The sequence below is a fragment of the Betta splendens genome, chromosome 6 (assembly GCF_900634795.4).
Source record: "Betta splendens chromosome 6, fBetSpl5.4, whole genome shotgun sequence".
Classification (NCBI taxonomy): domain Eukaryota; kingdom Metazoa; phylum Chordata; class Actinopteri; order Anabantiformes; family Osphronemidae; genus Betta; species Betta splendens.
The window spans coordinates 18,850,592-18,874,642 of record NC_040886.2 but is presented as its reverse complement, the minus strand read 5'-3'; the positions used below and the strand labels follow the sequence as shown (position 1 = coordinate 18,874,642).

At 52.5% G+C, this 24,051-nt stretch overlaps 3 protein-coding genes across 6 annotated transcripts; all 3 read right to left on the bottom strand.

Annotated features, from left to right (window-relative positions):
* Positions 1-856: 856 nt before the first annotated feature.
* c6h11orf96 (chromosome 6 C11orf96 homolog) lies at positions 857-1,953 on the bottom strand. Its single transcript, XM_041071310.2, has one exon. It carries the CDS (start codon positions 1,951-1,953, stop codon positions 1,588-1,590), a length of 366 nt encoding a protein of 121 aa, XP_040927244.1. The 3' UTR covers positions 857-1,587.
* Positions 1,954-2,242: 289 nt separating this feature from the next.
* alkbh3 (alkB homolog 3, alpha-ketoglutarate dependent dioxygenase) lies at positions 2,243-10,408 on the bottom strand. Of its 3 annotated transcripts, XM_041071309.2 has the most exons (11): positions 10,249-10,408; positions 9,956-10,056; positions 9,711-9,820; positions 9,602-9,636; positions 9,479-9,526; positions 8,857-8,960; positions 7,791-7,879; positions 7,276-7,485; positions 7,000-7,098; positions 5,787-5,925; positions 2,243-2,378 (listed from the first exon to the last, which is right to left on the bottom strand). In XM_041071309.2, the coding sequence occupies exons 2-10, from the start codon at positions 10,032-10,034 to the stop codon at positions 5,800-5,802; spliced, it is 900 nt and encodes a 299-aa protein (XP_040927243.1). In that variant the 5' UTR covers positions 10,035-10,056; positions 10,249-10,408; the 3' UTR covers positions 2,243-2,378; positions 5,787-5,799. The 3 variants fall into 3 exon arrangements, with proteins under 3 accessions (XP_040927243.1, XP_029010510.1, XP_029010511.1); XM_029154677.3 differs by lacking the exon at positions 2,243-2,378 and having other exon boundaries at positions 4,436-5,925; XM_029154678.3 differs by lacking the exon at positions 2,243-2,378 and having other exon boundaries at positions 4,436-5,925; positions 9,956-10,059; positions 10,251-10,366.
* A 623-nt stretch (positions 10,409-11,031) lies between these two features.
* On the bottom strand, positions 11,032-23,836 carry hsd17b12a (hydroxysteroid (17-beta) dehydrogenase 12a). 2 transcript variants are annotated; one of them, XM_029152941.3, is made up of 11 exons: positions 23,511-23,836; positions 16,176-16,222; positions 15,853-15,928; positions 14,219-14,326; positions 13,771-13,835; positions 13,642-13,686; positions 13,384-13,418; positions 12,652-12,733; positions 12,511-12,576; positions 12,027-12,176; positions 11,032-11,940 (listed from the first exon to the last, which is right to left on the bottom strand). In XM_029152941.3, exons 1-11 carry the CDS (start codon positions 23,686-23,688, stop codon positions 11,800-11,802), a joined length of 993 nt encoding a protein of 330 aa, XP_029008774.1. In that variant the 5' UTR covers positions 23,689-23,836; the 3' UTR covers positions 11,032-11,799. The 2 variants fall into 2 exon arrangements, with proteins under 2 accessions (XP_029008774.1, XP_029008775.1); XM_029152942.3 differs by lacking the exon at positions 23,511-23,836 and adding an exon at positions 16,326-17,282.
* Positions 23,837-24,051: the final 215 nt, after the last annotated feature.

Genomic DNA, 24,051 nt, shown 5'->3' with positions numbered 1-24,051 from the left:
GTTACATACAGTAATACTTAATAAAAAGACTCCCCAAAGTATAACTTTTATCTGAAACAGATACAGGTACAAGCAAATGACATGACATCTGGTCCCTGTTTTGCAGATTATTTATTTTTATTTTTATTGGTACGTTTCCCTCTAAGGCTGAAAAAGACAGATTGAAAGAAACTGAACAGTCAGAGGGGAAGTATGTGGGTCACCTTATGTTTTGAATCCATAATCACCTCTTTTCTTGCAGCACCAGGGGGATGAAGAGCTTAGAGCAGCTTTGAAATAGAGACAGATGAAGGAAGCATGCTAAATGCTCTGGACTGGGCTTTCCAAGTCCCACCAGACTCTGCCACAGTCACAAGACCAGGATGTAGGTCAGGGACTCTTTCATGAGTTCGTAGTGCTGTCACACACATACTTTATATGACTACAACAACTAACACCTGGCTCTGACACAGAGGAGGTGGACATGGAGACGCCCGATGGACATCACCTGTCTCGTTTCACTAATCACAGGCTTCTTCTTTCAGCAGGCCGGTGGTTGTGGCCGAGCTCACTGATAAAAACCTGACGTTACTAGACGTGCGCCCTAACAAGCAGACGAAGGCCCAGGTCGAGCTGAGTGTTTACATGCCATCAATTTATCCTAATTATAACGATGGAGAACCAGCAGCAGCTACACCTTCCTTTTTATGGATTCCTGCTTGACTGCACCTGTGTAGCTTAGATGCTCCCTGTTAAGATGTTGAAGCTGTTTTAATAGTAGGTAGTAATAATAGGGCTGAACTACATTAAATGTTACAAATATCTATATCTATCTACTACTACATCTGCTAAGATATTGAACAAATAATGGAGAAAATACTCAACAAAATATTTATTGAAGTTTATATAAACACTGAAATATATAGTCGCACTATATATATATTATATTATATTATATATGTATAAAGGTTATGATTTTCTTTGAAAGTCAAGGTGACTTTAAAAGTTAAACAACATCACATCTATCTGTTCAATTAGCTTTGAACAAATAAATTAAATAGGACATTTAGAAATGAAGCAAGTGCAGAGATTTAATTCAGCGTGAAGCTGGACTCCAAGAACTATGATACACAGCAATAACCGTTACGTTCACCAGTACGTTCTTTAGGCTCAGAGTCACACTGACACCTCAATGCTTCCTTGGATGGTGATGGTCAAGTAGGAAGGTCTGGACTGAAACAAACATATCTACACACCTTTAACATGGACTATCAGCCATCGTTCAAGTTTCTCTCCTAAACATCTAGAACAAAACACGTGTGAAGGGTGGGGTGTTCGCCGCTGCCCTCACCTGTACAGCAGCACAGCCAGCCGCTGGCTGAACTACTACTATTTGCTGACTAAAGAGCAGCAGCCTCCACACGAAGCCCGTCTGCTTCAGCCCGCTTCAGTCTGGTTCAGCCCGCTTCAGTCTGCTTCAGTCTGCTTCAGTCTGGTTCAGCCCGCTTCAGTCTGGTTCAGCCCGCTTCAGTCTGCTTCAGTCTGGTTCAGCCCGCTTCAGTCTGCTTCAGTCTGCTTCAGCCCGCCTCAGCCTGCCAGCTCCAGCGCTCACTGAGTGGAGTCGGAGTCGCTGGAGTCCAGGCTGGTTTGCGTGGAGGTGGAGGTAGAGCTGTGGTGTGCAGCTGGCGATCCGTGGAGGGTCTGCGTGCTTCGCCGTAAGTTCTCCAGGGACTGAAGGAAGGAGCGCCGCGCCCTCTCCTCCTCCAGGGGCGAGGAGCCTTCTTCTTCTACTTCTGCTATCTCCGCAAAAGTGACGGGCTGTGTCTTGAAGCGAGCTTCGCGCGGTCGGCGGGTGCGACTCTTGCCCCTCGTCGGGCCCTTGGGCACGGGCAGCTGCTGGGGGAACTCCTCCATAGCAGAGGACATGAGGTGGAACCCAGAGGCCTCCACGGCCATCTGACGAACAGCAGCCATAGAACAGGAGTCCCAGGTCAAGTCAGACGGCCGGACTTCCTCCAGCTCCTGCCTCCTTTGACCCAACAGCCATCAAAGTGGAGGCTGAAGAGGACCTCGGCGCACGGCCTGCTGGGTCGACCTCCTCCACCCGCGGACGTGAGGGAAGCTGCTGACGTCTGGGCTCCTTGTGCTGTGTGTGTGTGTGTGTGTGTGTGTGCGAGCGAGACTCGGCTGCTGCAGCTACTGAGAGCAGAATGTCCAGCTCGCGGTTTTATAGCAGCTCAGGCTCTCTCTCCTTCCCCTCTGTCGGCCACCTCCCTCCCACTCGCCTCCTTCCAGACTTCTGAGCAGCCAGTCACACTCACCCCTCCCAAAATAAACATATGAGAGCAGAATGTTTGTTTATGTGCTCACGTCAGGGGACTTGGAGACGCTTGAATGAACTGAAACGAGAGCGGTGAGAAAAAAAGATCAAACCCAAGATGTTCAACAGCAGCTCACAAAGAAACAGGCCGCGTCCGAAGCCGCAGCAGCCGCGTTTACAGGTGCTGGTTATGAGAAAAAGCCTCCGCATCGCACAAAGCAGCTGACTCGTCCTGTGAAGTGCAGCAATGACTGCACTGACTGCGCTGACGGAGGCTCAGACAGAACATGGTGCTTCTACGGCTCAGCCACCAGTGGAGTCAGAAAGCTGAGAGCGAGGGTGCGTCGTCGCTAACGTTGTGCAGGGATGTGGACGACGCCAGCGACGGTCAGACCTCAACCTCCAGCGTGTTCCTGGGACCCTTGGAAAAGGCCTCAGACGCCGTTAATGCGCCAGCATTAGGCTCCATGAGCCCTTCCTCCGCCATCGCCCAGGAATGACTTCACGGCCTAAAACACAAACAAACAGCTTCCCACCACCACAACTTCAGCGGCTTTTACTGTAAGTCCCATGAAGAGGAGCACACAAACAGCGTAGTAAGTCTATTTAGAGCTGGTCTGACCCGCCATCGCTTCACGCGGCAGCTGCAGATCAACTGACATCACGTCACAAATGTCCGCGTTCTATGACACACTGAACGAGCACTAACCCTGTGGGCCAAAGGTCGTGCTCGGTCCTGAGGGACCAGACGCTGCCAAGTCTGCCTTCAGACCAGCTCATCTCACTGTTTCACCATTAAAATGCATTTTCTGGGTAAAATGTTCCTGAGACACGACGAGCTCCCGGTGCTGAGAGCAGCTGCTGCCTCATGTCACCGGGAGGAGCCTCACGCTGCACCACACGCAGCATAAAGCACTGTCATTCTGTGAGGCCCCGGGGTGAGGAGGAGAGGTACCTGCCACAGAGTGCCCATCACAGCAGGGTGCCCGTTACCACGGCAACCCAAAGGTCAGGCCACTACCCAGGAGGGAACCAGATCCAGTAGGTCACAGCTCAGAGGCCAAATTGATGATCAGCTCTGTAAATACTCGTCTCCTCAGGTGAAAGAAAAGCTAACGTTTCACCCAAGATAAGCTGCTCACCATGTGAACTCCCTGGGATTAGCATGATTCCAGCTGTTATTTTAGGGACGGCCCTGAACCACTGACGAAGCCAACGAACAGCTGTCTGCTGATACTTAGGATTCCAGCTGCTACAGTCACGCAGAGCGAGACAGTGGAGGAGACGAGGAAGAGCTGCTTCATGTTGCTGAGGCCTGGGACGATGCAGCCATTATTACATTATTAGTGGCGTAAAGCACGTGATGTTGTGTAATCAGTTACGCAACCAGTCTGCGTTTTTCCACCAGCCGTTACAATGTTTACTCCTGCATTAAGAATGTGATGGAAACGGGAGGCTTACGAGGCTTCACTTTATCAACCACAGTCAAACAACTGTGACGCTTCCAAACATTCATCCACTAGTGAACAGATCTGCAGCCACTTGTTTCTCAGACGCTACGAAGCTGCAACAAGCAGTAACAGCAAAAGGTGACGGAGTAAAAGGTGACGGAGGCCTGAAGCAATGAAGCCCAGCAGCAGGGAAGCGGTCAACTCGTTCCCAGAGCAAAGCACAGCGTGAGGCAGACACGCACAACTCACACACACACACACACACACACACACAAACACACAGCTGCTCTGAGGCGACACTGCTTGTTTTTATCTAATTACATTATGTAACACAGTAGGCTCATAATTACAGAGCGCTGCCGGATTCATTTCAATCATGGTCCACAGCTGTAATCACGGCTTCATTGTCTGCTAATCTGAGACCTGAGGCTGGAGCCACGGGAACGTCGCCGGACGGGTCCATTCAGGGGCTCAGTCAGCGTGGGGCCCGTCTCTGGAGCAGCAGCAGCTCGGTAGGAAGCTGCAGCCCAGGAGGGAGGGGAGAAGGTGGATGAGCCATGAGGAGACGTCTTACGCCGCATTTCTCTAAATAAACGTGTGACTTCAAATCGACATTTCATTGCTTTCGATCCTGTGCTTCAGTGAAATAAGGAACATGACAAAGACACCCACACACACACAACACTGAGTGAGAACAGCATCCTCTCGGTTTATTACCATGAAACGACTCATGAGTCATCATTTTACACCGTAAAATGCTAAAGTGAGATTGAACTGCTCCATCTTTTGATGTGGGCGGTCCAGGTACTGTGTCGTTTGGACCTCAGCAGAGCTCCAGGCTGGAGGAGACCCAAAGCACCAGCGGTCTGAACACGAGGCTCTGGCTCAGGAGAGAACCTCAGACCCACTTGTTCTCACTCAGAATAAACTGTTCGTCTGAGCCATTAAAGAGCTGGTGGACATCAAGTCAGAGAAGCAAAGTGGCCCTTTTCTCCTCCACGAACGCTGGGAGGGAGAAAAGGGCCCAGTCTGGCCCACGAGGGCAAGTGGAAACCATTAGCAAGCTCCAAGAGGCGCCATGAGATCAGCTGATGGGCACAAAGCACATCTACGGTGTCTTTGGGAGCCTCTGATGTTTAGTCCTGGCCGTCGGCTCTCAAACTGCAGGACAGTTAGTTATGGTCACTGTCATCATTTTATCCAGAGATTCTTCCTATTTTCTCGTGCTGCGTCAGAGCTGTCTATGGATTGTCCAAGGGAGAGTGGAGCTGTGGTGAACTCTCAGATACAGAGTGGGTTCCTAGTATGAAGCTACACAGTCTGTGACCCCGTGCTAAAAATACTAACATAAATCAGAGTCAACGCGCAGCTAAATCCACAAGCACTCGTCATGCTGCACACTCCACATGTAGAGACTGGACCTGCTTCCAGAGTGAGCAGTGACGGCCCCACTCTGGGTGGAGGTCTGCCACGCTGAGCTAACGCATCAACAACGGGCAGTTCACAGTGAGGACCCTGCACACGTTAGTGACCAGAACAGCTCTCGGACCCGACGTCAACGTACTGAACCACAAGCAACACTCTTTACTTTTCTATGGAGGCGTCTCTAACTGAGGTAGTGCATGATGAGCCTGTTCCGCTGTGGACAAAGCGAACAGAAGCAGCCTTCATGGTGAGGAAGCGAATCATGGAGCTCTGCTCAGCCGCTCCCACAGACTCTGTGCTCTGGATGGTGGAGGACAGACGCTGTTTAGCAGGATCTTAGCTTGCGTTGAGCTTTATTCAGATTTTGTGCTTACTTTATTTTCAAACAGCTCCTCACAAGAAGGAAACAGGTAACGGTTTTATGGTCGTTGCATCGTGAGCACCTTTCATAAATACATGTTCATGGAACATCATTTGGGAGAATGAAGCTCTGCCAAGCAGCAGAAGGCGAACAATAAGAGAAGTCACAACCTGTTGTGGTGAGAACAGGCCGATGGACCTGAGGAGTGGCCTCGTGTGCATCCTGCTGAACATGCAGAACCACTGAGTACCTGACAGGACAGTTCAGTGCTGCTTGGCGGTGAAGCGGGTCCTGGTCCCCGGCCTGTGGCCCTCTGGCTCCGGGTGGATGGTTCTGAAGGTCAGGTTGATGCGCGGGCCGCGGTCATGGTACTCCTTGGCCACCTGATGCTAAAGGGCAGAACGAAGATTAGCAGAGACATGACGGCTCAAACTCAAATGATTTCTGTGGGTAGTTGATGTCTAAAATTAAACTAAATCTTAACGTTAGAATCTCTGTTTGAAAAGTAACACGTAGACCTGTCAATAGTGTAGTTCAGTAAAAACATGGAGTGAAATAATGAAGTAGACAATTAGAGTCTCAAAAAGCAAAGGCAACATTAAACACACACAGACTCCAGATTCTCTGACGTCTGGGACAAACACTGAGCTACCAGTTCGCAGAATATCAGACTTTTTCCATTTGTACATCTTGTTCCCTCAAACACTCACAACCTTCACTAAATCTCAAAAGGAGGCAAGAGGTCTGATGGTGTGAGGACAGAGTCCAGAACAGGCTGAGCAGCAACAATCCTCCATCCTCTGTCAAACACAGGACTGACAGCTTTAATTAAACATGAATGAGGCTCTGGCTGCAGTGACAGAGGGACAATGGAAAGTGGCGTGATCTTCATTCTCTGGCGTGGATGAAGCCTTTGTTAAGAGACCAAGGGAGGCACTGCCATAAAACACATGTGACCTTCTTCTTTAACTGCACCGTGTCCTCCTCTGTTGGCGAGGAAGCATAAAACATGAGCAGGATAAACTGTTGTCTTGGACCATGTCTCAGCAACACAGCTGGTGTAAACAGAGTTTGGATGAACTGTGTGACTTCGCCACAAATCATCATCATCACTGAACATCAGCACGTTTACTGATCTCCGTTCAGTCTCCGCTGTGGCTCTCTTTTACTGTAAACACAGGCTTTAACCAGGAACCAGCTACACGACGACTTCCTCGTTTGATTTGCTCTCATGAAGCTGCTCATCACTCTCCCTCAGCCCGTAGGGCAGACTCGGTGCTCAAGTCATTTGTTTTCTTAATGTTTGTTGCTCAATGTGAACTTTCTCAGGATGCTTCACTTATGTACAAAAGGATTAAGCCACAGAGAGGTTGAATATTAGTGGGGTGATACAAATAAGCGTGTTATTTCATCTGTTTGTGAGGATCGTTGGATGCGTTAAGGCCTTCGCCTGCCGTGCCCACCTGCCAATCATCCTGAGTGGCTCCCTCCATCAGCAAAAGTGTCCCGTGAATCAGAGGAACCCGAACCCTGTCCACGTAGGTGTAGTCCCCGTTCTCCTCCTGCCACATAAGCACAAACAGACTTAATAAAGCCTAAATAAGACAGCATTTGGCTGCTCCTCTTCAGGCTTAAAAGCCTAAAACACTGAGAGAGACTGAAAGAATACTGCAATGCTGCACGGAGCTACAGTCACAGCCAGAGCGGCAGCACATTCGTAGTAGCGGCGGCCGTCTCACCGGCGGCGGCTGCTTGCGGAGGTTGAACACTCTGGTGTCGCCCAGACTGAGGGAGGCAATTGTGGGCTTTGCACCCAGGGAGGCCTCGTTGTCGCTGTGCCAGCCGATGCTGTCGTGGCCATCGCGATACAAGTTACACAGCAGGGAATTGAAGCTGCATCCGCTCACCTGCGCCACCATTTCACGAAGAGTTACCAGCAACGGATGCCACTAGGAATGAAGCGCAAGAGTCAGGATACAAGATCATCAGTCAGACGAAGAAGAGTCAGCATGCACATTAATACAAAGAGAGAGGAGGTGGAAGACCAGTCACTCCTCCAGCGTGACGACCTTTACTTGGTATGAGTGTATGTGTATTTATTATGGACTTGAACAGCATCTGTTCCATTTCCAAACACATGTTCCAAACAAGCGTCTAAACACGATCAGCAAAGAAGGGATTATCTTCCTCTAATACTGGCTCACAGTGGAAGTAAAGAAAACAGATGAGGTCTGCAGTGAAGCCTCGATCTGACCTCTGCGTTAGCCGCCATGCTGGAGCCAGCGTAGGTGTACGGCAACTCTCCCCACCAGCAGGTCAGCCGGGGCTCCTCGTAGGCCTCACCTGGGCCAAAACACAGTCACACTTACAGTAGGACCTGATCACAGCAAACATTTGTGGAAGCAAGAAACAATATTACATCATAAAACAAATCGTAGTCTTCAGCTTCAGTGTTTTTGTCTTCTGATTTAGGAAACGAAATGAGTGAGAAAAGCTGTAGCTTGTGCTCCATGTTTATTTTTATTCCAGAGAAAGTATTTTTTTGCTTTACATTGAAAAGCAGAAACAGTGGTTAAAGGAATAAGAGCTCACCTCTACAGCTACTGTAACTAGGTCATAGGTCAAAAGGAATGAGTGGCATCTGTATCGCCTTTCTACCTGTTGAGTGACAACTCAGGCAGGACAGAGACCTGATACGCTTCAGGTCCTAACATCTGCCTCCTTCTCGCAAATGAAAACTGAGGTAAACGTCTGATCTGATTTCTCCCTCCTCCTCTGCTTTGATGTACGGCTCTTTTGTTGGGAACAAGGACTTCTCTTCCAAGAACCAATTATCTGCCATTAGTGTATTCTGGACAACCTTCCAGTGCGAGAACACAGTGAAACCAAAACAACCCACTCAGGCAGACACTGAAGAGCTTTGTCTTTCTGCAACAAGATGTTATCAGGTGGAGAAGACTGTTGCTGTAGTTGGCCTGCAGCTCATTAGCAACAATGGGAAAAACTAAATCCATGCACACATGGACTTTGTTGACAAAGTTGTGGCTGTGATAAATGAAGGCGTCTGTGGTTTGATTCACGCTGCTCGTGTGTTACAGAGCTATCGCCGTATGACAGAAAACAGATGACGGCCGGCTGAGAGAAGCCAGTCACTAGGTGGATTTTTATGCAGCTCCACATTCTAAATGTTGCCACATTACATGTTGATGACACTGAAGCCAGTCCCCTCTGCTCCAGACAGCAGCGCTCTCTCTGCTCTGCAGCCCAAAGAACAACAACACAAGATTTTACCCTGCAGCTCAGATCACACCGGTACCAACCCTGTCTGTAGTTGGTCTTCTGGGACCAGGGAAGCTCTACCAACAGCTTACTGAGCATCCAGTCGGCCTCTTCTGGGGGTAGAAATCCAGGCATCAGCCGCAGTCTAGACAGACAGAAAACAGCCCAGACAGAAGAAAGGACGGACCAAGTCATCGTCAACTTCACATTTTAATATCACAACAGCATAAACATTGTTGTTTGTTTTAATGTTGGCCTTCCACAGCAGAGTCGATCAGAGTTTACCTGAAGTCCTGTGGACATATTCGATATGAGCTAAACGTTTACACAGCACATCAGCACATTCCTATAGCTTCAGTATCTCATGATATCTTACATAGAAGACTTTTCCTGAGACGCTTGTGGGAGCACTGACATCTAGTGGATTCAAACCCCGATCACAGTTCATTCAAGTGCAGTGAACTTGACTTTTATACATTTGATTTATTTGCCAATAAAGGTCTTAGGTCCAATTAGAATGTTTATAATTATTGTTTATTTTACCAAAGAAAATCTGTAATATATTGAAACAGCAACGGCCGCGTCTCCAGACTTTGATTTCACATCATTGTTCATTACCCTCTTTTATTCTCTCATGCTGAGTGAAAATTCAAATAGACTCACCTGGACACTCCTGATGGTCCACGGCTGATCTCATAATTACCTGCCTGTCTGTCAGAACACAGTGCTGGATGTTAGTATGTTTGTGACCCTAAGGAGGCCTTTCCAGTGAAAGCAGAGACTCACTCGATGGTCTTCTCTGGAGGTACATCTCTAATTGGCTGTGGACAAACAGAAACGTGTAAATGCCCGCAGAACCCAGCAGTGACTCGTTTATTTCAGGATTATTATCTACCTTGACAGGCTGCTGAAACTTAAACGCCTTGGACGCTTTCTGTGAACCGAATCCCCACGAACTAGGGGCTGAGTTGGAGATTTGAGGCGGGTGGTTGCTTGAGACAACACCTGTTGAAAGTTAAGTTTCCATAACGCAGAGCTGTAAATCGGTAAATACACACATTTCGAGTTTGATGAACTGTTTTAACAGCGATGTGCACCTAAGGTTCATCACACTTGTGATGAACGCCACACTGCATATACCTGTGGCGTGGTGTTGTGGCAGGGCTCTGGTTCTGGCCCAGGAGCCCTGGACTCTTGCACGCTGCCGCTTGTCAGACATTAAAGCTCATCTGCAGCTTTATCTGTCGAATAAAAGTATCTTCATTACATATAAAAGTGTCAAAGACCCGCTGATCTTCTCTGGACAGTCTTAAGCTAAACTTAGCTAGCGCTCCATGTAGCACAATGCTAATCTTGGTTAAACCGGTAACAATTCCTCAAAGTCAGAATTTACAAGACGCGCCTAAAAATCAATTCACTTTTAAATGACCCACCTAAATGTTACTAAATCCAGACGACAGAAGACGCACAAGTTCACACACAGTCAGGTTTGACAGCGGCCATGCTGATGCGTTACGGAAAAACAAGTTCGGCCCGGAACAAACATGAAAAACGATGATTCCGCCCCGATGTTTACTAAACATAAATAATGCAAAGGATCCGATTAATTTTCTATTTAGACTTACAGTTAAGTTTGTGTATTACAGCCTCTTCACTTGAGACTTCTACAGCTGTTATGTATAGAAGGTAGTGGGAGCTTCAAATTCTAAACAAGGACGTTTTTCATTTATACAGGTGGAGTATATAGGTAGGTAACCGGCCACATCAGACTATATATATATATATATATATATATATATATATATCTATATATATATATAATATATATATATATATATATATAATATCTATCTATATCTCTATATATATCATCTATATATCTATCTCTATATCTCTATATATATATATCTATCTCTATCTCTTCTCTCTCTCTCTATATATCTCTTCTCTCTATCTCTCTCTATCTCTCTCTCTCCTCTCTCTTCTCTCTCTCTCTATCTCTCTCTCCTATCTCTCTCTCTCTCTCTCTCTCTCTCTCTCTCTCTCTCTCTCTCTCTCTCTTCTCGCTATCTCTCCTCTCTATCTCTCTCTAGTCTATCTCTCTCTCTCTATCTCTATATCTCTCGTCTCTCTCTCTCTATATATATATATATAGATATATACGGCTAGCGTTCCAACCAGTTGGTGTTAAAATCATACCCAGATGCCAACACTGCTGAATGAAAGACATTTTATTAATTGTAGAAAATAGGTCACCATCATAGAATAAAGTTAGTTTGTGCATTTTACAAGTAGAACTATATAAAGCATTTTAAATCATTTACAAAGGAAAAGCTTGTACAAGGCCACTTCTTGGAGGCACCGGTCAGACCAAGTCATACCAGGCACTGCACAGAGGAGCGGTTACACATGAATGTTAAAGCTTCCGTTTGTGAGAACGTCAGCAGCTCCATAAGGAATATTCTCCATTCATATAACATCCTGTTAAAACACACTGAAGAACCAGGCGTGTAGAGCTGAATCAGAGAGGCGAGTGAGCAGCTGTGTAGTTCACACGGACGTAGCACCAAATGGATTGAATCCTTTTAGTCAGTACCCGCTCATTGGACCCGCAGTTCTTACGCTACTTAATGCACTTTAAGTAAACGCAGCAGTAAAGAAGTAGTGAAACAAAACCCCACCACAAACAGTGTAAATCTGTAAACACACAAGGCCTGAGAGCAGATTGGGGAAACAACTAGGCTGAATCCTGGTCAGTTCAGTTATGAGACTTTGGCGCCTCGATATAAAAATAAATAATTATACATATAAAAAATGCCCATCACCGTGTCCGCTGCTTACAACAGCAGGGCTAACAAACGCACGCACAATTTTTGGCTGTATAGTTTCCACCGGTTTCAGTGACTACAGCCTCTCTTCAATGAAATCCCATCAGAGCAGGTTGTCGTCTGGCTTTCGTTTCCTGAAGGCACGAAGTAGAATCCTCATTCGCTCTTCAAGCTGGCGCCGTTCTTCTGCTCCCGCAGCTTCCTCCGCTGCAGGTACCCGGTGCGCTGCAGGCGGTTCATCCGGGCGCCCAGGAAGATGACGATGCTGCTGGGCACCAGCCGGGTGGTGACCCAGCCCTGCAGGGAGGAGGCAGAGGCAGACGCGTGAGCTCGGCCACAGCCTTTAACTACAGCAACACTGCTGGTCACGAGCCGCCGCTCACCATGACGGCGTGGGGGAAGTAGCCGTTGGTCTGGCTCTGCAGCCCCACGGTGCCGAGCTCTGCAGCCACGTAGCGATCTGGAGTGGGCTTGTCAAAGGTGGGCTTCCTGATACGAGTCATCTTAGTGGCCACAAAGAAGGGCAGCACGCTCTGCAGACACAGAAGCCACAGTCAGCACAGCGACAGCACAGGCACCAAGCAGCAGACGACCGCCGCCACCAGGGGGCGCATGAGCGCCTGCTGCTAAAAACAGAACAAGCAGCGTTTGGAACAACATGCTGCCGAAAAGGCTAAAAATATCCTCTTGATTGTGTACGTGACACTTTGTAGCTTCGAGTATTAATGGAACAAACATGAGTCGCATGAACAGCGCTGGTGCAGCCACAAACAGCGTCGTGACATCGCTCCAGCTTTCTTTGTCACTACTAGAGTTAACACTAGTGTCACGGGCCAGAAGCTGCACAGCGGTAGAGGACAAAAGCACCTGAATGATGATGCCCTGGCGTCTGTACTCCTCCTGGAGGCCACGCGAGAAGAAATCCATGAAGGCCTGCACAGAGATTCACGTCAGCTCTGCTGTGATGAAACGGCCAACGCCTGCTTCAAGAGCAGCTCCCACACAAACCTTTGTGGCAGAATAGACTGTGAGCAGAGGGACGGGGTACATGCCGCTGGCTGAGGAGATGTTGAGGATCACACCTTTGGACCTGATGGATACAACACAAGAGCATTTAGGCGTGCAGGACCCACACCATGTGGGATGTGGCTTTGGATCAAACTGGATGTGAAGCCTCTGGTGCATCTGGAGGATGTGGACTCCAGGAATCCTCAATTCAGAGCTGTTGTGTGTTCCCTCCCCAGTGGCCTTTTTATGTAAATACAAACTTTCAGTGATCTCTCACACACACACACGCACACACGCACACACGCACACACGCACACACGCACACACGCACACACGCACACACGCACACACACACACACACGTTGCCATGGCAGCCTGTTGCTGCAGTGATGTAGTGGAGAGACGCTCCAGCCTCACACGGCATCAAATGTGCCTGCGCTGCCATTGGCCGGCGGGAGTCACATGGGAGCGGAGCAGCCAATCGGGAGGGAAGAGCACTTTGTGTGAATTGAAAGCTTGTCAGCATTGCGAACAAAAGAGGAGAGAGAAAGCGATGCAGTGATGAAGAGGGTTTTTACCCTTCGGTAACAAGCCCCCTTTAAAAGAGCGAGCGTCCACAGACGCTGCCTCACGCGCAGCTTCTGCTGCAGCTGCACCAGCGCGTCTCACGCTCGACCCGAGGGTCTGACCGCACTCATGTTGCAAAACATGGAAGCCCATCATTCAACTCACCTGTCAACCATTCTGGGCAGCACCAGGCGAGTCATCTGAAAGAGCACAACAACAGTCATTAGCACACGAGTTTTTCCTAAAAGTAGCAGCGAGGAGCGACGGCAGCGACAGAGGCAGCGCTGCGTGGGCGGAGAGCACAGACAGCGTCGGCGTGTCCACCGTTGCTTTGGGAACAGAGGAGACACTGCAGGTACCAGGCTGCAAACAGCAGAGCAGCAGGAGAAGGCAGGGAGGTGGCGCCAGGTGTGATGGACCTACCTGACACACGGACGTCATGTTGACGTTGATCATGTTGTTGATGAACTGAAACACAGAGCAGCTTTGATAAAGTCCAGGTCAGACTCAAACTGAGCTTCTGTGCCTGCAGTCAGAGATGAGCCAACTCACATGGTCCAGGTCGGGGATGTGCAGGTAGTACTCGGGGTAGGGGTAGGACACGCCCACGTTGTTGACTGTTCCAGACAAAGGGCAGAGACACGCAGTCAATGAGTTGTTTGACCAGGACGCAGCTCTGCAGTTCACACTTCGACCACACGGTGGCAGCAGAAGCAAGAGTTAGGAGGCAGCGGCTCCACAGCCACACCTTGCAACCAGTGGAGCACAAAATAACTGGGCTCCTCAAAAATAGACACGAGTCGTGATACCGATATTAACACAAGTGACGATTTCAAACCTTCATCTGCTGCTTTCACAACATCAAGGTAAAAAAAGCACTGAGGTTAAAAACAGGAGGAGGAAGTTCAGGTATTTATGATCAAACAAAGCAGCGTCTCAGCTCCTCGTGCGCTGCAGACGCTGAAACCAAAGCCGCACCACTTCCTGTTTGTGCTCTTACCCAGGACACCGATCTCCAGACCCGCCAGCCCGGCCTCCACCTTGGAGTAGATGTCCGCCCTGCCGAAGTCCACAGCGATGCTCTTGGTTTCCACCTTAAACTGCTCCTCTGGAAGAGAAACAAGCAGCCGTCAACTACGGCCCCACGACATCACACAATAAAGCGCAGTGGACACGCCATGGTCCGACACCCGGCAGGACCCAAGGCCGGGACCCAAGGCCGGGACCCAAGGGACGGGACCCAAGGGACGGGACCCAAGGGACGGGACCCAAGGGACGGGACCCAAGGCCAGGACCCAAGGGACGGGACCCAAGGCCAGGACCCAAGGCCGACCCCCAGGGACAGAACCCAGGGACGGGACCCAAGGGACGGGACCCAAGGGACGGGACCCAAGGGACGGGACCCAAGGGACGGGACCCAAGGCCGACCCCCAGGGACGGGACCCAAGGCCGGGACCCAAGGCCGACCCCCAGGGACGGGACCCAAGGCCGACCCCCAGGGACGGGACCCAAGGCCGACCCCCAGGGACGGGACCCAAGGCCGGGACCCAAGGCCGGGACCCAAGGGACGGGACCCAAGGCCAGGACCCAAGGCCAGGACCCAAGGCCAGGACCCAAGGGACGGGACCCAAGGCCAGGACCCAAGGGACGGGACCCAAGGCCAGGACCCAAGGCCGACCCCCAGGGACAGGACCCAAGGCCGACCCCCAGGGACAGGACCCAAGGGACGGGACCCAAGACCAGGACCCAAGACCAGGACCCAAGGGACGGGACCCAAGACCAGGACCCAAGACCAGGACCCAAGGCCGACCCCCAGGGACGGGACCCAAGGCCGGGACCCAAGGGACGGGACCCAAGGGACGGGACCCAAGGGACGGGACCCAAGGGACGGGACCCAAGGCCGACCCCCAGGGACGGGACCCAAGGGACGGGACCCAAGGGACGGGACCCAAGGGACGGGACCCAAGGGACGGGACCCAAGGCCGACCCCCAGGGACAGGACCCAAGGCCAGGACCCAAGGCCGACCCCCAGGGACAGGACCCAAGGCCGGGACCCAAGGGACAGAACCCAAGGCCGGGACCCAAGGGACGGGACCCAAGGCCGGGACCCAAGGCCGGGACCCAAGGCCGACCCCCTGGGACAGGACCCAAGGCCGACCCCCAGGGACAGGACCCAAGGGACGGGACCCAAGGCCGACCCCCAGGGACAGGACCCAAGGCCGACCCCCAGGGACAGGACCCAAGGCCGACCCCCAGGGACAGGACCCAAGGCCAGGACCCAAGGCCGACCCCCAGGGACAGGACCCAAGGCCGGGACCCAAGGGACAGGACCCAAGGCCGGGACCCCTGCAGCATTTAACCCAGAAGAGAGTGAGCAGTCACACGTCTACTACGCCGTGACGGCAGAAGGCAGCGACCGAGGCTCTGCTTCTCTCTGCAGGGCGCCGAGCTGCTCGCGACCGTCCCTGGACCTGAAGCTCCAGGCCGGGATGTCAGACAGATGGAGCCGGGCCCATTAGAGGCAGAACCAAAGCCACAAAGCTGCTATTGTTTGAGAGTTGAATGAGGAAGAAAAGCAGCAAATATTCAAGCTTTCCTTAATCAGAACCTTCCTTAAAGTCAGCTGTTACTCACCGAGCGACTTGGCCACGTCATCTAGCTTCTCCTGAGAACGGCTGATCAGCATTATGGCGAATCCTCGGCGCGCCAGCTGCAAAAAAAAGGGGCAGCGGGTCAGCGCTCGTCCGCATGGAGCGTCACCGGAGGAACGTCTGGGGCCACAGCATCCAGCGAGTTCCCCAGTGACAGCAGCTAGAAACCGGCTCAGGGCCCAGAGGCCGCGGGAGGGCGGGCGGGCGGGCTGGCTCCTCCCCCCCGCGGGCCGACTCCTCCCCCCGCGGGCCGACTCCTCCCCCCGCGGGCCGGCTCCTCCCATCAGCTCATTAACAGCTCCTCACCTCCTCCGCGTAGGATTTACCGATCCCGTCCGTGGCTCCGGTCACAACTGGAGAAGACAGAGAGAGAGGGCGCTCAGATTAGTAGCTCCACTTGTGTGACCGCTGTGACCTTTGACCCCATGACATCAGAGACCCGCTGCTTCCCGACACCTTTGTTACCGCCGCACGCTGACGGCGGCACAGAAACGAAGCCAAGGCCTGAAACACGCCTCGATTTCAGGTCCGACGGCTTCCAGCAGGTTTGACAGAACAACCCGAGGTCCCGCGGCGGCAGGACAGAAAGCCGTTGGTGGACACACCCCATAATACTATTCCTCTGCTGAGTAAGTCAGCGCCGAAGACGCCCTCCACTCATGTGGAACACGCTGCGTACGAAGCAGGTCCAAATCAAAGGCGGAGCTGCAAAGACAGACCGATGGTATCAAGTTGGGATAAGATGTTTAAAGATAAGATGGTTTAAAGCAGCAGGCGACCTGCGTAGAACCGGACCGGTCCACGCTTCTTGCACATGAACCCATAAGAACGTAACCGGAACCTGGAGGAGCAGAACAGCTGCATGGAGGAGGTTTCACAAAGCCCAGACTCAGACGCTGACTCCACCTCGTCAAGCACAGCTAATGCTAATGCTACACATCCACTGCCCATGAGCCCGGCCTGAGGGGGGGTCACAAATGTGCATCATCATCATCATCATCAGGGCTCGACGGGACTTTAATAGAAGACGAGGACATTCTCTGGCAATGAGCTGGAGAAAAGGAAAGACGAGATGAGGAGATGCAGAGAGGAGGGAGTGATGACGAACATGGAGCAGGAGGAAGGAGAGGGTGGGGATCCTACGGCGGCTAAAAATAGAACCGGAGCGCAGCGAGAACGAATGAGTGCAGGGGAAACACAGAATAGACATGATGCGGGGGGAGGAACAAGTGATGGAGAGAACCCAAAGCAAAGTCCAACGTGAGCAGAACCGTGTCTAAAGAGCGAGAGGCCGCAGCAGAAAAGCAGGCGGGAGCTTCAGCCTTGAGAGGTTCCAGACTGACGGAACACGGGCCACGTAGAACGCTGCTTCACAGTGAGCGGGCCTGAACCCCAGGACCCTAGGACCCAACGACCCCAGAACCCAACGACGCCAGAACCCCATGACCCCAGAACCCAACGACCCCAGAACCCAACGACCCCAGAACCCCACGACCAGGCCCAGGCCGGCTGAGGAACCACGGGCCACGCTGCTTCACAACGAGCGGGCCTGGACCCCAGAACCCAACGACCCCAGAACCCGGCCCAGGCCGGCTGAGGAACCACGGGCCACGCAGAACGCTGCTTCACAACGAGCGGGCCTGAACCCCAGAACCCCACGACCCCAGAACCCCACGAACCCAACGACCCCAGAACCCCACAACCCCAGAACCCCATGTCCCCAGAACCCGGCCCAGGCCGGCTGAGGAACCACGGGCCACGCAGAACACTACTTCACAACGAGCGGGCCTGAACCCCAGAACCCAACGACCCCAGAACCCCACGAACCCAACGACCCCAGAACCCCACGAACCCAACGACCCCAGAACCCGGCCCAGGCCGGCTGAGGAACCACGGGCCACGCAGAACGCTGCTTCACAACGAGCGGGCCTGAACCCAGAACCCCACGACCCCAGAACCCCACGAACCCAACGACCCCAGAACCCCACAACCCCAGAACCCCATGACCCCAGAACCCGGCCCAGGCCGGCTGAGGAACCACGGGCCACGCAGAACACTACTTCACAACGAGCGGGCCTGAACCCCAGAACCCAACGACCCCAGAACCCCACGAACCCAACGACCCCAGAACCCCACGACCCCAGAACCCGGCCCAGGCCGGCTGAGGAATCACGGGCCACGCAGAACGCTGCTTTACAGGAACCCTGCAGCTGTGTGACCTTTAACCTCAGAGGAATCAAACCTTTTGAACCTGCGTGCTCACGCTATGAGTGCCGTGCGTCACAGGCGTCCGTCTGGTTCTGCATGTAGATAATGTCACAGGTGCCGACTGACATCAGCCAGACTGGCTCCACTGGGAACGCTGGAAACTCGCCGAAACCAGTAAAACCACCAACCAACTTAGGACACGCGTTCATCACGCGCTGCTTTAAGGACACTTTGACTCGTGACCCCCCCACATCCTCGTGCTGTACTTATGAATGACTACACTCCTCCCACCCATTATATAAGACCACCACTTTCTTAATAAACGTTGTCAAGCGAGAGAAAGAGAAACCAGAGGCCGTGAGGGGAGGAGGACGCAGATCCTCCGGTGTCTGAGGACATTTCCTTTTAGCTGGAGTTGCCATTATTCATTTTTAGAAAAAATATTCTGGCAAAAAAAATCTAAATAATGATTTCACAGAGAGAAAAGACAGGCAGACAGACAGAGACAGACAGACACACAGACAGACAGAGACTCAGGCAGACAGACAGACAGACAGACAGGCAGACAGACAGACAGACAGGCAGACAGACAGACAGACAGACAGGCAGACAGACAGACACACAGACAGAGACAGAGACTCAGGCAGACAGACAGACAGACAGACAGGCAGACAGACAGACAGACAGGCAGACAGACAGACAGACAGACAGGCAGACAGACAGACACACAGAGACAGACAGACACACAGACAGAGACAGAGACTCAGGCAGACAGACAGACAGGCAGACAGACAGACACACAGAGACAGACAGACACACAGACAGAGACAGAGACTCAGGCAGACAGACAGACAGGCAGACAGACAGACACACAGACAGAGACAGAGACAGAGACTCAGGCAGACAGACAGACAGACAGACAGACAGACACACAGACAGAGACAGAGACTCAGGCAGACAGACAGAGACAGACAGACACACAGACAGACAGAGACTCAGGCAGACAGACAGACAGACAGACAGACAGACAGACAGACAGACAGACAGACAGACACACAGAGACAGACAGACACACAGACAGAGACAGACACCTCTGCAGGAAGGAAAGTGAACTGGTTCAGTGATCAAGTGTCACTTTAAACGCGGTCCAGTTGCTCAGTTCGGTTCCTTCCGCTCACGTGAGCGACGCGTCCATCTGTGACACACACCGACGGAACAAAGCGGGTCTACGCCAGCGAGCACGTGTGCGACAGCGGCGCCACTGACGCGCAGACACGCACATGGACAGAGGCTGAACAGGCGCTGATCGGACCGGACCGGACCGGACCGGAGCGGAGCCGGGTCAGCGCGTCTGCGCCGCCGGCCGCGCTGCGCGTCCGTCCACAGGCGCCGCCCCCCCGCTGCCTGCTCACTATTCTGAGGGTCTAAAAAAAGCAGCAGCACGAGTAAATATAGCAGCGGCTGCAGCGGCGTCTGGAGCTGCAGCACCTGAAACCAACAGCACCGGCGCCGCACGCGCTCATTACGGCCCAGCGCTGCACCGAGAGCGCAGATGTGAGCGATCAGACCCGGACGCGCAGCAGCAGCCCAGTCCCTCCCACCAGCAGCCAATTAGGATTCTGGGTGAGCGCAGACTGCGGTCCTCGCACGCCCCGCTCTCCTCACGCACCGTTATGTAACGCGTCGCACCCGAACCCTCCTATCACCGAGCAGCCCCTCCCCTCAGAGGGAGGAGAGGACGGATGCAGCAGATCCCTTCCATCACACAGGCACAGCAGGGGGGAAGTCACATGGGTAATGGAGAAGTCGACAGAAATAAGAGGGGGGGGGGGGGGGGGGCAACACAGAACATGTACTGAGCTGCCCAAGATAGAAGCAGCATCTATATTTGGCTACTGAGCAAAAATAGCCTGGTCCTTCAGTCACACGCCTAGTTTCCCTCGGCATCAGCCTGAGAGGGTTCACACAGGCCTGACAGACACCTGAGAATGTCACCGATCCGCCACATGCTTCTGCTCAGACATCGTTCTCGACAGATACCCACGACTGAACAAACCGCGTTCCTGGCATGTTGGCCTGCAGCCACAGCAGGTGGGGCCGCTCAGGCCCCTCGGCCACGGGCCCCTTAGCAATAGGCCCCTTAGCAATAGGCCCCTAGGGCCCCTCGGCCACGGGCCCCTTGGCAATAGGCCCCTAGGGCCCCTTAGCAATAGGCCCCTAGGGCCCCTTAGCAATAGGCCCCTAGGGCCCCTTAGCAATAGGCCCCTAGGGCCCCTCGGCCACGGGCCCCTCGGCCACGGGCCCCTTGGCAATAGGCCCCTAGGGCCCCTTAGCAATAGGCCCCTAGGGCCCCTTAGCAATAGGCCCCTAGGGCCCCTCGGCCACAGGCCCCATAGCAATAGGCCCCTTAGCAATAGGCCCCTAGGGCCCCTTAGCAATAGGCCCCTAGGGCCCCTTAGCAATAGGCCCCTTAGCAATAGGCCCCTAGGGCCCCTTAGCAATAGGCCCCTAGGGCCCCTCGGCCACGGGCCCCTTAGCGATAGGCCCCTCGCCATGCTCTGTGTGACCAGGAGCCAAACGTGGGCCTAATAAAAGCAGGAGTACAAGTCTGAGGAGAAACGGATCGGGCGTTTAACTCTCCACAACCGTTCGCATGGCGACGGCTCTGTGATGGTCGTGAAGCTAAATGTGTCCATGGGCCACATGTGCATCTAGAGGAGATAAGGAGAGGGTTTCAGCCCCCCCTCCCTCTTGTTACCCAGCATCCCTGGCTGTGGCACGTGTCACAGAGCGTGTTCATCACATGAACAGCAGTGCTCGCTCGCTCGCTCTCTCTCTCCTCCCACACACTCCCATACGAGAAGCACATTCACAAGGAGGGAGTGGAGACCCTGCCTCAGCTGAACGCACACATTTCATTCACATGTGTTTTCATGGGCATGAATGGATCTAATGCATATTCATTAACACCCAGGAAACTCTGCTGTTCTGACTCGCTCCAAGCGTTTTCATGGAGACAAATCAAATTCAGCAGAGTTCTTGCATAAGTGCTGACCTGAGTCTCTGTGGCTGCGGTGCTGATGAATCCTTCTTACATAACGCCAACATTTTCTCAATAAACTCTAATGTCAAAGGGGGGGGGGGGGGCACACGTCACTGCCTCCCCCATCCTCACTCCTGCTCTAATTTACTTGCCTATAATAGAGTTTAACACACACACTTACATAAGGGGGGGCAGGAGGACAAATAAGCTGCCCAGCGAGAAGTAACAGCATCACAATCTGGAAAACACAAGTCGATTTCATCAAGAATGTCCAGTGGCTCAACAGATTAGAGGAACAGATGTGCTGCGGCAGCTTCCACATCTTCTGGTGCAGCTTTGGCAGAAATGTGCTAAATAATGTTGTGTTTCCTATTCAAAACGACTGCTAAACACCGAGCAGAAAACAAGGCACTGCGCCGCAGACGTGGACCAGGGAACCGGGCTCGCGCTGCAGTGCTGCGGCTGCGCCACTAGGGGTCCCGTGCGTCAGAGCAGCAGTGAGGAAGTCCAGGAAGCCCCCGCTGGGCGCGTGATGCCGTCGACCTTCCCGTCCGCCACCATTAACTCCTACGGCCCAGTATCAAAAGTGCTCTGGAAACCAAAGCTTTTAGTCCACGTGGGTCGCTTTTAGGCAAACTTCAACTCTTGTTTTCATACTCTTGTTTTATTGGTCTATGGATTTGGACAAATCGAATCTAAATCACCATTTAGTGTTAGTATACGTTGACTGACTACGAATGTTAATGGAATCAGGTTGATTTACAGCAACATTTCAGTTGCAGTTTTACGTCCATTCGATTAATAGGTGCGAAGCTCAACACAAAAATCCCACTTCAACTCTAGTCTACGATGGTTTAAAATAAAGAAGGAAGCGTTTTAACGGGTAATTTGGAGCAATCGGTGCCAAATCAGCACAGGGAACAAAAGGATCAGGCCACCGCTCGATCTGGACAGACCTGCACACCTGGTAGTACCAGCTGAGGAGCAGGCATCTGCCCCCTCCTGCCTGGAGAGCGCAGGACCTGTCGGACTGGTGGGAGCACCTGGTTTCTGGGAGTGGCAGCTTCAGAAAATGGTACCGGTGAGAAAATGTGGGCCGAGTTTACGAATAAAACGCTTCTTTAAACCTCAACAACAACAATAATAATGATAATAATAATAATGAATAAAAACCGTTGGAGGGAAGTGTCCTGATCGGCTTAGAACCGTCTGACTACATAGTGTGGGTGGAGGAGTTCGGGGGGGGGGGGGGGGTGATATGACCAATGGAGGACGACGCGATGATGAAGCGCATGACTCATTGCCGTGCACCGGTATTCCTCCGCATATTCCAGCAGAATCACCAGAAACGCAGCAGTTCCTGAAGGCATCCTACCTTTGCGTCACGTTTCATTCCTTCTCCTGGCGCACAGGGTATCAATTAAGCAGCCCATTCATAAAAAGCTCGGCTTGGAGGAAAAGTGCGTCACGGTGCCGCGACACATCCAAGAGCAAATCAGCCCAATGACCCGGTTCTGCCGTTTTTTCATGATAGGCGAGATTTTGAGTCATCAACCTATCACGACGTGAGAGTGCGCGTTCGGCAAGTTGCGCCGCAAGAGGCTCCCGACACAGCAGCGTTCTCCAAACGGGAGAGTGGAGAAGTGGGTCAAGCCGTGGCAGGGCGAACCCTGCGAGACCGGTCAAAAACAAACAGAACCCAGAGGCAGCAGGTCCGACAGAGAACGAACACTAGTCCAAATCAAACGACTGGCATTTAATATGTGGGGCAAACGGGTCGGTGACGGCAAGGAGACCGGAGGAGAATGAAGCCGCCGACGGAACCAAGGGCAAAACGCCACTGGATGAAGTCAGCTTCGAAAACTAACGTACGGGTCCAAATACTCAGAAACGACCGCAAAGTATTTTTCCGCTACGACGATGATTCCGACGCGTCTCAACTGGGCACATGGGTTTGTCCTACATAATGCGGACGGGCTAATGTGGTTCAGTAGTGCGCTGGCTCAGCGCTCACCCACATAAAACAGCTCTCTGAAAAGTGCGCATAGCCTGCGCAATTTGGCTCGTGGCTCACGAATGTGGGGCATCCCCGCTCGAAGTGTGCGTGAAAAGGCTGATTGGAGCCACGGGCAGCTCGCTCAGCCGCGTTTACAGCGAGGAACAAGTCCAATTGAGGAAGGAATAAGATGCATTCTCCCGTCAGTCAATCACCTGCTTACCTGCGCCTGTTACGCAACATCTACTTCTCCTTGAACCAAAGCTCCAAAACGCACCAAGCGCAGCCCTGCTTTGACAAAGTCAACTCTGAGTCCAGTGATTGCGCGTCGCGTGCACCTGCCGTCGCTCAGCTGCTCTCCGTGTGGCGTGGGAACTGGTGCGAGCCAACTCACCTGCCCATTTGCCCAGCTTCGGTGAGAGCAGCTTCCCGTTTCCCAAGACCCAGATCCTGAAGCCGGTGAGCATCCTGTAGAGCAGCCACAGCGCCAGCGAGGCCACCGTGAACGCGCCGACCCACAGCAGAGGCGTCTCGGCCCTGCGAAGCGTCTCCTCGGCGTTCATCCAGTTCATGGCAGCGGCTCTCGGTGACTCGGCGTGTGGGAGAATGTGTATGTGGAGACCTCAATTTTAGGCAATGTGCTCTAATTTCCGAGCCACAATGTGAGAGAGTCCCTTTATAAGGAGGTTGTAGCATCACACACACACTCCCCCAACTCCCCAACACTTGTCTAGCCTGATTTAAAGCGCACCGCCCACTTCTCCCTTGGCGCCGCCTTCCCTCGCTCCTCTCTGGCTGCGCGAGCTGTCAACTGTCTAATGCGCGCCGCCGATTGGCGGCCTCGCCTGCCCGTCACCCCCGCAACATCCCCCATTCATTCGACTTTCTGTATGAAAGGAGGAGGGTCAGAAAGACGCCGGGACGAGGAGTGATTG

What these genes read in the sequence shown, in the direction of transcription:
- c6h11orf96 (XM_041071310.2), bottom strand. Translation starts at nt 1,953, where the DNA reads ATGGCTGCTGTTCGTCAGATGGCCGTGGAGGCCTCTGGGTTCCACCTC.
- alkbh3 (XM_041071309.2), bottom strand. Translation starts at nt 10,034, where the DNA reads ATGTCTGACAAGCGGCAGCGTGCAAGAGTCCAGGGCTCCTGGGCCAGA. An exon ending in AGTTTCAGCAGCCTGTCAAG is followed by an intron (nt 9,637 to 9,710) that starts GTAGATAATAAT and finishes GTTTGTCCACAG; the next exon opens with CCAATTAGAGATGTACCTCC. An exon ending in GGACCATCAGGAGTGTCCAG is followed by an intron (nt 8,961 to 9,478) that starts GTGAGTCTATTT and finishes CTGTCTGTCTAG; the next exon opens with ACTGCGGCTGATGCCTGGAT.
- hsd17b12a (XM_029152941.3), bottom strand. Translation starts at nt 23,688, where the DNA reads ATGAACTGGATGAACGCCGAGGAGACGCTTCGCAGGGCCGAGACGCCT. An exon ending in GAAGCTGGGCAAATGGGCAG is followed by an intron (nt 16,223 to 23,510) that starts GTGAGTTGGCTC and finishes TGTCTTCTCCAG; the next exon opens with TTGTGACCGGAGCCACGGAC. An exon ending in CTGCCCAGAATGGTTGACAG is followed by an intron (nt 12,734 to 13,383) that starts GTGAGTTGAATG and finishes TGTATCCATCAG; the next exon opens with GTCCAAAGGTGTGATCCTCA.